Below are 13,391 nucleotides of genomic sequence, written 5' to 3' on the forward strand. Positions count from 1 at the left end.
AATAATACTAGCCTAAGTAAAACCAAGCTTACTTAAGACAAGTAAACAGTCATGAATGACAAGAGAACAAAGATACATAAATCGACCTACTTGAAAAACTTAAAACACTGAATAAAAAACATTGTATTAAGTAAATATACAAATAGACTGAATAGTCTTTTAATCACTGTATAAATTCAATATAGATTAATTCTTATTTTACAAAAGTGATTCAGTCAAGGACATGGAGTGATTTTCTTTCTGATGTTTGATTCACATTATTGACACAAATGGCAACAGCAGCTATATCAGGCTGCTTTTGAATAGTTCACCCAAAAATGAAAATTCTGTTGTTTTTCTTAACCTGTATGAGTTTCCTTCTGCTGTTGAACGCAAAAGAATATATTGGGAACAATGCTGGTAACCAAACAGCTGCTGCATGACTTTCATAGTATGAAAAAAATAAAAAAATAAATAAAAATGCACTATTGGAGTCAATGGGGCCCAGAAACCTTCTTGTTATGAACATTCTTCAAAATATTTTCATTTATGTTGAGGTGAACAAAGAAATTCATACAGGTTCAGAATAACTCGAGGCTGAGTAAATGATGACAGTATTTAAATTTTTGGGTGATCTATCCCTTTAAAATCTCATCATACAATGCCAGGAACTCATAGAGCCTACTACACTTCACATGCATGCTTTATCTTTAACTATAATGTTCATGTAAGACACAAATGACTGTTTACGAGGATACTCGCAAGGACGGGCATTTTGACACATAACTATATGTATTTGAACGTTTAAGCTCAAGGCGCGAAAAATAACTCAAGTTTATGCAGTGCTTTACGCGCAGGTGCGCGCTGTTTTTAGGCTGTAACGCTGCATTTGCCAAAATAAATTCTGCCCCGCTTCTTAATGTCCCTAAACAGTTACATTTGTTTTTACACCACAATGTTTAAAATGAGTTTAAATGATAAGCGCAAAACGATTGACATTTCTACCTGATTATTTCTCAACCCAAAAGCGAATATAGTAATTTCATACACATTAAGGATTATTTGCGTCAGTTTAATAAATTTAATGTGATTGCTGTGTCAGAGTGTCACGAATCTGGTCTGCACTTCCGTTCATTCACCACCAGAGGTCACTCGCTCACCACATTGACTTTCACACCACACATCACAATGGACTGCGTTTCCCGTCAGCCATCTCACCAATCACACGCTCACCTGATCACACGCACACAGCTGTAACCAATCACACTCTCTATTTAAGCCATGGACTTTCTCTCCCACACTGCCGAGTATTGTATGCATTATCGCTGCACTACCTTGCCTTGCCTTGCCTTGCCTTGCCTTGCCCTTGCCTTTGTCAGATTGTGTTTCCCCCTGCCTGGACTACCGCTCACATTGTTGGATTATCTCTCCTGTCTCGCCCCTTTGGATTCTATTCGCCGATCGTCGACCCACGCTTGTCTTTGTTTACTCTTTGTCTCGCCCATGTTATACCTGTTTGCCACTGTTTGACCCTGCCTGTTACGACCACGTCTCTGCTAAATAAAAGTCTGAAAATGGATCCACACGTCTCATGTCTCGTCAGCCCCGTAACACAGAGACTTGGCTTGATAATGAGAAAATACATAAAGTTGAATTGGAAGGGTATAATTTGTTTACGGTAAACAGAGTTAATAAGAAAGGAGGAGGAGTTGCTTTGTATGCTGACACAGCGTTAAGATGTAAGGTGATTAAAAGTATGTCAGTGACTATAGAAAATCTTTTGGAATGTGTAACCATAGAAATCGATATTGAAAGAGCTAAAAATATAATTATCAGTTGTGTGTATAGATCACCAGGAACTTGTACGGATACCTTTATGAATAAATTATTTGGTATGCTCGATAAATGGAATGAGAACAAGGTACAATTTATATGTGGAGATTTCAATATTAATTTGTTGAATCTAAATGGTAATAAGAGAATTATAGATTTTACTGACACATTATATAGTAAAGGTCTATTTCTTGTGATTACAAAACCTAGTAGAGTAACTAAAAATACTGCTACATTAATAGATAATATATACACAAATGAAATTGGAGGAAAAATAGTATGAGGATTACTTATAAATGATATGACTGATCATTTTCCAGTTTTTGCAATCCTTCAAAGATTATTTGACAAAACAATAGGTAGTAGGATGAATAGTTTTAAATTAATTCGATATAGAACACCAAAAATTATTGCTGCTCTCAGTGAGGACTTAAAGAATCAAAATTGGAGTGAGGTTTATGCAAGTAAAGATCCAAATAGTGCTTATGATGCTTTTTTGTCCATATTAATTGAAAAATATGAAAAATATTGTTTAAGACTGTAAAGAAGAAAAAAAATGAGGATAAACAATGGATTACTAAGGGAACAGAGAAAGCATGCAAAAAGAAAAATGCATTATACAGGAAATTTATAGCGACTAGAACTATACAACATCCACATTGGACTCACACCAGTTTGCCTACCGTAGCAATAGGAGCACAGAGGATGCAGTTTCCATGGCACTGCACTCTGTGCTCACTCACCTGGACAATAAGAACACTTATGCACGTATGCTGTTTGTTGACTTCAGCTCAGCATTCAACACTGTCATCCCAACCAAGTTAATAGCCAAACTTGGAGACCTGGGCATCAATACCTCAATGTGCAACTGGATTTTGGACTTCCTGACCAACAGACCCCAGAATGTTCGATCAGGATTCACCTGCTCCACATCCATCACACTTAACACTGGTGTACCACAGGGCTGTGTGCTAAGCCCGTTTCTCTACTCCCTCTTCACCTCCGACTGCAAGCCTGTGTATGGATCTAATTCCATCGTCAAGTTTGCAGACGACACCACGGTGATTGGCCTGGTATGGGAGCTGCTGCTCTGTTGCGGAGCGCAAGGCACTGCAGCGGGTGGTGAAAACTGCCCAGCGCATCACAGGGACTCCACTACCTGCCATCGAACACATCCAGAGGAAACGCTGTCTGCATCGAGCTCGCAGCATCCTTAAGGACCTCTCACCCAGCCCACAGACTGTTTTCTCTCCTGCCTCCGGCAGGCGTTTCAGGTGCCTCCGGACCAGGACCAGCAGATTAAAGAACAGTTTCTTCCCCAGAGCTGTCTCTTTACTGAACTCTAACCCCCGTTGATCCACTTCCTCATATATTGTTAACTCTTCTCTCCTACCTCACATCGGCCTTATTTGCACTACTGAATGTAAATTTCTATTACAGTAACAACTGTTTACTTTTGTATCTTGCACTACCATACCTAAATTGGATTATGCTCATTTGCACTGCCGACTGTTGTTTACATTATCAATGTTTACATTAGCATTTTGCACCGTACGTCTAATTGTAATATGCAATCACTTCCACTGCACTTTTACACCTTGTTTATAGTAATAGCCATCTGTATATATATATTATATTGATAGTACATATCACCTGTAAATTCTGTTTATAGTAATAGACATCTGTATATTTATTCACTATACATATTCACCTGTAAATTCTGTTTATAGTAATAACCATCTTTCTATATATATTTATACATATATTCAGTACATATCCTTGTCCTGCACTTATTCAACCATTGTATATCCTGCACTTGCTGCTATTGCACTTCTGGTTAGACCTAAACTGCATTTCGTTGCCCTGTACCTGTACTTGTGTAATGACAATAAAGTTGAATCTAATCTAATCTAATCTAATCTACAAGCGGAAAATAAAGATAAATAAAGATATATAAAAATAAATTAATAAGTCTAATAAGATTTAGTAAAAAGGACTATTATAAGTTATTGGACAAGCATAAGAATAATATACAAACAACATGGAAAGTACTTAATAGTATAATTAAAAAGAATACTGGAAAAGTTGATTATCCAAATTATTTTGTTAATGATGAAAAATTAAGTATAAATAAAATGAATGACAATGTCAATGAATTTAATGAGTATTTTGTAAATATTGGGAGCAATTTAGCAAAAGTGATCGCGGAGCAAAGAACTGGGGATAGGATAGAGGAAATGAATATCTCCAGTAATGATTTTTCAATGTTTATAAGGGGAGTTGATGAAAAGGAAATACTAGACATTGTTAATAATTGTAAGAAAAAATATTCCACCGATTGTAATGATATTGACATGTTGTTAATAAAAAATATTATAGAACATATAGTAAAACGATTTACACACATTTGTAATCAGTCCTTTTTAACAGGAATATTTCCAAGTAATATGAAAACTTGGAAATTATTCCTATTTTTAAAAAGTTATTCCTATTTTTAAAAATGGAGATCGTCAATGTTTTTCTAACTACAGACCAATTTCTCTTCTTTCCCAGTTCTCGAAGATTTTAGAGAAAATATTTGTGTGCAGGCTAGATGATTTTATAGATAAACACAAATTATTGAGTGATCAACAGTATGGTTTTAGAACAAACAGGTCGACCTCAATGGCTGTGATGGAACTGGTAGAAGAGATTTCCTCTTCAATGGATAATAATGAATATACTGTGGGGGTGTTCTTAGACTTAAAAAAAGCTTTTGACACTATTGATTATGGATTATTAATTATGAAATTGGAGAGATATGGTATAAGAGGAAAAGCTTTTGCTTGGATAAAAAGTTACCTCAATGACAGATATCAATTTGTACAAATTAATAATGTTAAATCAGATTTATTGAAAGTTACTTGTGGTGTTCCGCAAGGTTCGGTCTTAGGCCCTAAGTTGTTTATACTGTACATAAATGATATTTGTAAAGTGTCTAAAGTATTAAAAATGGTTTTGTTTGCTGATGATACTAATTTATATTGTTCTGGGAAAATTTTGGAACAGCTTCTGAATACAGTGGAAATCAAATTGAGGGTTTAAAAAAAATGGTTTGATGATAACAGACTCTCACTGAATTTAAGTAAAACAAAGTTTATAATATTCAGTAATCGACAAAGTAACAACAAAGTGAAATTAATGATTGATAACGAGGAAATAGAAAGAGTGTATGAAAATTGTTTTTGGGGTGTTATAATCGATCATAAATTATGTTGGAAATCACACATTAATTATGTAAAAACAAAGATGTCCAAATCTATTGCAATATTAAATAGAACAAAACATATTTTGAATGAAAAAACTTTATATATATTGTATTGTGCGCTCATAGTTCCATACATTATTTACTGTGTGGAGGTGTGGGGTCACACTTATAAATCCAATTTAAAATCAATACACATGTTGCAAAAGAAAGCTATTAGAATTGTTAAAAGGGTTGATTATTACGAACCAACAAATAAATTGTTTATTGATTTACATGCATTAAAATTTGTCGATTTAGTTCAATTATATACTTTACAGTTAATATATAAAGTTTATAATAATTTACTTCCAAATTGTATTCAGAGGCTGTTCAAAATCAGAGAAAGTCAGTATAATTTAAGAGGACTGTATATGTTTAAGAAAGTAAGGGCAAGAACTAATGCAAAAAATAGGTGCTTATCTGTTATAGGGGTAAATTTATGGAATAAATATGATAAGGAACTAAAAGTATGTAAGTCACTTTGTCAATTTAAGAAAATGTATAAAAATAAGGTGATAAATAATTATATGACTCAGTATTAACAAACTGTGGTTGTACTGTTAAAGAATCGAAGTAATAGTTGGATTGTGTATTTATGTTAGGTTTGTTGTGAATTATGTTTGTACATTTTGGGAAATGTTTTTGTAATATTGTTTACTTTGTATTATTTAACTTAGTGAAAAGTGTCGCCCATTCAGTTAACTATGTATAAAGGGTAGGCATAATAAGCAAGGCTTCTGCCTACACCTTTTTCGGTAACTATGTATTTTTATTTACTTTGTGAAAAGCTGTCTGTGAGGACCAGAATAAATTATTATTGATTGATTGATGTGAGCTAGAACTCTTCTGGACTGATAAGTTTTTGTGCCAGGCCTTCCGGCCTTGACTTTCCATTCAACCAAGGATCCTCGGATCTCAGCAGATCTCTTTCTTAGCTCTTTTTCACTTTCTACCTGGGAAGAAACTCCCAATCACCACCGAGCCAGAATAACGTCTTTTGGAGTTCATCACCCTTCAAACCCGGAAAAATTGGAAGAACTCCAACACCACCAAACCTTCAAACCATCAGAACTTTCATCCTGCATCCGGACACTTGTCAATGACCAAGGCAATGCAAGTATCGTACACTTAACTAAACGAAACGGAGGCTTAGTATAAGCTATAGACCCCGTTATAAATGGCGCTGATGGTTTTACTCAGGTGGTTAACTGACTCATTTCATAACTGCATTCTCTGTTTTCTCTAATGGCTTCATTCACCCACTTTAACTCCCCTTTGTATGTACGCGTGAGTATATGTTTATTTGTTTGTTTGTTTAGATTAGTTATGTGTGTTAGCGTTTAGTTAATAAAAGTTGTGTGCACAAATTACATGAGTCTCTGGTTCTGCCTTGCAAATTAATGTCCCTTTACGATTTTGACCCTCGCTACATGCTCTAATGCATTAATAGGAAAGTATTTTCTGTGGCAACGGAAATATCCTTTCTTAGAGTTGATATGAACTTACACTGAACAGATCAGTTGATGGCAATTTAATTCTGCTACAGTTATTACTGGCAGCTGATATAAATAATTGTAATTAATCATAATTAATTGTAATTATTTATATACATTTCCCTTTTGAGCTGATTTGCTACAGCGGCTTTATACATACGGCCCCTGATCTTAAGATGTGCTCCCTACACAGAGAGTGCGTGATCGCCAAAGTGAAAGTGAACAGCGAGTGCTCATTCATAAGAGATTTAAATACTCAGCATATTGTTAGTGGCTCACTGATGCACAAAAAATGATATGCAATATTAGAATGTTTGTGTGAGCAGGCGGTAATGGTCAGAAATTTAGCAGGAGGGGGATTAATAAAACAGTCCTGCGCAGGACTTTAATACAAAAATGCACACAATGAATGGCAAAAAGCAAAAGCCAAATCCCGGACATTTTGGGTGATTTAAAAAACATTTTTATTCATTTTATAGCATATGAATAATTGAACCCTTCTCTGTGGACACACTTGTAAGAATTACAGAACCTCAGACATTTTGAACTTCTGAGATGGACAACACAAACACGGTGTATTAACATACAGACATCTATTTCGACATCCCACTGAGAGAAAATGTGGGAAAACGCCTCTCTCACATATGCATCAGTGTTCACACACTTCATACTATGAGGGTTTGAGACTGTGGGGTACATGTACATTCATAATGAACGAGTAATAAAGTAAAGAGTTAACTAGAATAATCAATTGTCAGAAGAAGAAGAATTAGAAACAGACGAACCAATTTGCATTTCGACCTAAATTCGAGGTCATAATAAAATGGAGTCAGATTAGAATTTAACCTAAATTTAATAACTTTGCGTGCTGAAAGGGGATATAAGGGATAATCGTGTTAAATACATTCTATTATTAATCCCCATAACATTTACAATGGAAAACATTTTTATTATTAGTTACCGGACATGTTTTACCTATGCAAATTACCATGTTCAGAGACAAAGAGTTATAAACTTTCCCTCCAAAAGTTCAAGACACCATTGGCTCTTTGAAGAATTACTTAATTGTTAGTTACTCTTTTCTATCCCTTTGTTAATAAAACCCCATTTATTACACTTGTGTCTTCCTTGCGTTGATAATACAGTAAGACAGCTCTACAAATTAACAATATCTCACAAATCCTTCAGACTGGTCAGAGTACAACTTCTTATCATTTATTTTTATTATTATTTATTCAACAATCTTTCGTGATTGTTCTTTACTGTCAAGGTGAAATTCCTGGCAGGTGTCCCATAAAATAGTATGGCCAAAACTAAATATTAATATTGATGTTAACATTGAAGCCCAAAGCCTTTACACTAGTTGTGCTACTTAAATCTAAAATCACTATATTAAGTAGTGTCCCATGTGAGGCTATCCAACGCTGATTTCAATACAAGTACATTACATTTTACTTGATGAACACATGCCAAACGATTCACTGAACTGAAATCTTTCATAAAAATGGGATAAAGGTTTTTCAAAACCATAAGAAACTAACAGAATTATAAATTGAACATTTCTAAGAAACCAACATGCGTTTAATTTAAACTAGATGTTGGTTGCTGACCTTTATCTTTTTGGCAAACAATTGTGATTTCACAGTCAGTTGTTGTGGTAGAAGTCAGATGTTACACACGAAGGCACCGGATATTTGAAAGTCAAAAATGACACCATGGCAACACAAAGTGAAAGTAATCATTTATTAAATATATATTGAGTGGATAAACGAACCTCAGTCAAATATATCATTCTCAGACGTTCACAAATATGCGGTTCCTAAGTGAGACTTTTAGAAAAAACCCAGAACACTGATTCAGACACCCTGTTTGTCTCATGACGTATTGCTCATTTAAATGGTATTAAAGGGAACGAAAACATGCCGAGGCCGACCGCGTATAAGGGTTCCGCCTACAGAGTAATAACAAGCCCTTGCAGGGCTGACACAGAATCCTGCATGAGTGCTGAACGCCAAACTAAAAATAAATAGGCTAATGTAATATTTATATCCACAGTAGTGGTTAGTGCCTTAATTTGATATCTGAAGAGACACTGGCTGGCTGGCTCTCCCATGGAAAACCACACGGTCCATTTGGCTTATCTGTTCCAGGTAAATATTCCATGTGGCACGATGGCTTGCTTGCTTGCAGGTCAGTCCTCTGAGCCTGGACGGCCTGTGGAGACACGACACTTAATGCGCATATATTCTTTGAGTATGAATCATCATTTAAGAACTGACTACTTACTTATTCATGAAAGTCACTTTTGTATAAGGTGACCTTTGCAGCATCTTTTTATGTCTGCAGAGATCATATGTAGTCCCCTTTGACAATGGTTCTCCAGTAACCAAATGAATCAGCCAAAAGACACCTTCCCCGCGAAAGCTTCGGCTGAAAGTGTCAATCATGGTTTGTTTATTCCAGATATCCCTCAAAAACATCCAGCTCCGTGTCTGTGTCGTATGGAATTGAGGCTGGGTCAGAAAGTACACCCAAATCCACCAGTGCCTGGTCCATATCCTCTGGCAGGAATACTATCCCTACATTTAGGACTATGTATTCCATTAAAAAGGCATAGTAGAGTATTAAGACATTGACAAAAAACAGGCCGAGATAAAACATATATGGAAGCTCGTTGATTAGCGATTCCACTGAATCTAAGCGATAGTAAACGGAGTGGGTCATAGACTCCAAAACATATGTTTCAGTCTCATTGAGCAGACTGGGCGAATTAAAAGCATTTAACCACACTTTAAATGAGACAGGTTAGTTTGGAAGCGTCAATCCATCCATTTCACGCAAACACGCGGTGAAGAAACTCCCTTCTCAGCAGTATTTCCCCTGCAATCCGTTCAACGTAACGTATGTTTCCACTATACAGCAAACAAGTTAATGAAGAAAAGCATGTCTGAATGTTCCAAGGCCAAGCGCTGCTATTTGACATTAGGACTATCCCGTGTCCCTCTTAAAAGACCGGCGATGGAAAAAAAGGCATAAATAAAAATCATCCAAAGGGTCGGCGGAGCTTTATAACGCGTGAAAAACAAAAACAAACGGCGCTTTCTCATGACCTCACCAAAACCGTTGCAATCGCACGGAACTCTGGGAAATTGAGTCCGTAAAGGTCGGGTGACTTGGTTCGAAAGCACTGTAATGACTTCCACAATAAACTACAAATCCCATAATGGCTTAGAGCTGAGGTTTGGGCTGTCATGAGCGATAGGACTACAGGTATGTTTTCATGTGAGGATTCTGGGCCTTCACTGCGGCGGATATGGATCCATTCGCCTAGCAAATTGTGTTAAAAATATACATATTGCGAAACAGAACAACCGAAAAATGTTCGGCCGTTCAAGGAGCTGGGTCGGAGGGCAGGGGAAGTCCAAAAACATTCATTCTTTGGACCATTTGAAGTAAGCTTTTATAGACCTTTTGCGGCTAATTCGCTAGCCAGCTCAGCTCGTGCAGTTCAAGCTTTTTAAACTCAGTCAGTGTTTGTCATTAATGTGGAAAGTCACCAATAGTCAGTTTAGAAATGTTAACGTTTATATTACTCACGGCGGGATTTATTTGCGATGTAAAACTGAAAACATAGGAGCTAAACTGTATGTGAAGCATTAGGCTGGGTGTCAAAACCTAGTGAGCTGCCTACCAAGACAGCATTTTTGTGGACACATACATGATACATTCGGACATATGATGCCCAAAAATGGTGCCTAGGTAGTCAGTTCACTATGTTTTTAGCCACGTTAACATACAGTTGTATGAAATGCTGGGTTAGTATCTTAAAAGCAGCTACAGTGTCTTATTAAATATGTCACTTACATTATTTTCTAATAAGCAGTAAGCGTTTATTGTCGTTACGATCGCAAATAGGATCGCGTAGCATTTCTTTTATTATCACTACTATTATTTTGTTTAGGTACATGTACCACGTCCTAACAAAAAACACAACAGTGACTGATCACAACAGAAATCTGCTGGTGGAAACTATCCGTTCCATTACTGAGATTCTCATCTGGGGTGATCAGAATGACAGCTCTGTCTTTGAGTGAGTTTCACCTTCAGTTTTGACAGTGTTTCCGCATGTAAAATTTGCAATAAAATATGCAAAACCAAAATATTGCTCTCTTTTTGTAGCTTCTTTTTGGAAAAGAACATGTTTGCATTTTTCCTCAACATACTACGGCAGAAATCCGGACGGTATGTGTGTGTCCAACTTCTGCAAACGCTCAACATCCTTTTTGAAAACATCAGTCATGAGACTTCTCTTTGTGAGTACACCCCTGGACAAAGTTTAAATTTTATGCTTTTTTTAATTTTATGTTTATGTCCTGAACATGTAATATGTTGTCTTTCCTTTTCTAGATTATTTGCTCTCCAATAATCATGTTAATTCCATCATTGTGCATAAATTTGACTTCTCTGATGAAGAAATTATGGCCTACTATATCTCCTTTTTGAAAACTTTGTCTCTGAAACTCAACAACCATACAGTGCACTTCTTCTACAACGAGGTAAGGTGCATTAACTAGGGCAACTGTCATTTTTCAAATGACAGTTTATAGACTGAAAGCAGAAGGGGGCTTTTATTTGTGGGCTCGCATGCATTCTGTGTGTAACAGACCGTAGTGCACTTCCAGGAAGAGCTAACAGCTCACTGTGACTTTGTAAAACCATGTTTCCTGTGTGTTCATGCAACCTGAGCAGTTATTTTCTTTCATTTTGGACAAATGCAGTCCAGCTGTAAGTTTACAACTGTTTTACGTGAATTGGACGTTGACTGAAATGTTTGGGGGCTCCTTTGTATAGGGGGAAGTTATTGGTGTACTGTAAATGGTTGTATTTAACCGTCATGTGTTCTTTATTCTGTGGCACCTTTGATACCAGTAATCATTGGTGTCAGGAATAGAGAGGGCCTGCATGGAAGGATTTGCTCTATGAGAGATCTGATGCTGCACTGATTGACTTTCACTTAATGTAAAATGTAAACCAGTGCATATTAAGATGAGCCTTTTACAGAAACATACTAAAACTGCTTTTTAATCTGTTAAAGACTTATGAAGCTTATGAAATCAGCTTTTGCATTTACAATATAAACCAAGGTCAGTGTAATATAACTGAATGAGATAAATTAGTTTTATAGACACATTAACAAAGTGAAGTTTTGGGAGTGACAACCGCATTGCTTAAGTAGTCATATGAGTCTCATATGAACTTATTATAATTGTTATACCATAGCAACATTTTGTCATTTCTGACCAAACTAATATTAGCAAATGTAGACATAGACTTAGTAAATGAATGATCTAAATCTTATATCACAGCATAAAAAATGAAGGGGCGAAATGCATTTCAGGCATCATTATTAAAATAGCTACATATTATGTAAAACTTGGGTTAAACATTATAAAATAATATTTAAATATTATAAAAAATATTTCCAACTCTAAATTATTATTGGATGAGCCACATTGAAAATTGTTCTGCAAACACAGACAAAAGAAATGTAATACCATTTAATAGTTATTTTGTATTTTGTCTGTATTTTCATGTTGCTCCATATTTCTTCTTCTTCTTTATTCTTATGTTTAACATAAGGAGCCCTGCCACTGATAGCTATGAATATATTTTTACTACAGCATAATAACAAAATGTATACACTGCCGCTCAAAAGTTTGGGATCAGTAAAATAAATACATTTTCAAAAATAAAAATAAATGTTAAAAAAAACTGTAATATTGCAAAATGTTATTACAATGTAAAATAATGGTTTTTATTTTAATATACTTTAAAATATAATTTATTCCTGTGATGCAAAGCTGAATTTTCCACAGCTGTTACTCCAATCTTAAGTGTCACATGATCCTTCAGAATTCTTTCTAATATGCTGATTTATTATTAGAATTATCAATGTTGGAAACAGTTGTGCTGCCAAATATTTTTTTGGAACCTTGAATAACAAGTTAAAAAGAACAGCATTTATTCAAAATATAAATCATTTATAACAATGTAAATCTATGCTATCACTTTTTATTAATTTATCACACCCTTTGTGAATAAAAGTATTAATTTCTTTCAAAAAAAAGAAATAATAAAAATTTACTGACCCCAAACTTTTGAACAGTAGTGTATATTCTTAGAAAACCTTTCTATTTTTAATAAATGCTGTTCTTTTTAACCTTTTATTGAACAAAGAATCCTGAAAAAAAAAGTATCACAACTGTTTTCAACATTGATAATAAATCAGATTTCTGAAGGATCATGTGACACTGGAGTAATGATTCTGAAAATTTAGCTTCACTTCCTTCTAGCAAAGAATTACAATTTTAAAAATATATTAAAGTAAATGATAGATATTTTAAATTGTAATATATTTCAAGATATAGATATTATATATAGATATTTCACAATATTACTGTTTGTGTTTTTGATCAAATACAGCCAATTTAATACCCAGTAGCATTGCATTCAGCACACTTTTCAGTGTCAGTGATGTTATGTGCCTATTTCTTCTGCTCTGTAGACATACTGGGTTCACATAAGAGAATAAAAGTGCAGGGATTATTTTGCATCACCAGTTGCAGTTCTCCTCTCTCTGAGCTAATCCTCCTCGCTGACGGCCTCACTCTCTGTCTCCCATGCTTCTAGCACACTAATGATTTTGCCCTGTACACGGAGGCCATTAAGTTTTTCAACCACCCAGAGAGCATGGTCAGGATCGCGGTCAGGACTATCACACTCAATGTGTACAAAGGTGA

The 13,391-nt window shown here is 35.3% G+C and overlaps 2 protein-coding genes across 3 annotated transcripts in view; one reads left to right on the forward strand and one right to left on the reverse strand.

The window, feature by feature from the left end:
* Window positions 1–8,315: 8,315 nt before the first annotated feature.
* On the reverse strand, window positions 8,316–9,728 carry dexi (Dexi homolog (mouse)). The gene is made up of 2 exons (XM_058768457.1): window positions 8,878–9,728; window positions 8,316–8,805 (listed from the first exon to the last, which is right to left on the reverse strand). Exon 1 carries the CDS (start codon window positions 9,313–9,315, stop codon window positions 9,046–9,048), a length of 270 nt encoding a protein of 89 aa, XP_058624440.1. The 5' UTR covers window positions 9,316–9,728; the 3' UTR covers window positions 8,316–8,805; window positions 8,878–9,045.
* A 127-nt stretch (window positions 9,729–9,855) lies between these two features.
* The window catches only part of clec16a (C-type lectin domain containing 16A), a 73,804-nt gene continuing 70,268 nt past the window's right edge, over window positions 9,856–13,391 (forward strand). For both annotated transcript variants that reach the window (XM_058768454.1, XM_058768455.1), the window contains exons 1-5: window positions 9,856–10,043; window positions 10,553–10,681; window positions 10,771–10,904; window positions 10,999–11,147; window positions 13,282–13,387. In XM_058768454.1, coding sequence (XP_058624437.1) covers window positions 9,970–10,043; window positions 10,553–10,681; window positions 10,771–10,904; window positions 10,999–11,147; window positions 13,282–13,387 — 592 coding nt within the window. In that variant the 5' untranslated portion in view covers window positions 9,856–9,969. The remainder of the gene's footprint in view (window positions 10,044–10,552; window positions 10,682–10,770; window positions 10,905–10,998; window positions 11,148–13,281; window positions 13,388–13,391) is intronic.

The sequence above is a fragment of the Onychostoma macrolepis genome, chromosome 03, assembly GCF_012432095.1.
Source record: "Onychostoma macrolepis isolate SWU-2019 chromosome 03, ASM1243209v1, whole genome shotgun sequence".
Taxonomy (NCBI): Eukaryota; Metazoa; Chordata; class Actinopteri; order Cypriniformes; family Cyprinidae; genus Onychostoma; species Onychostoma macrolepis.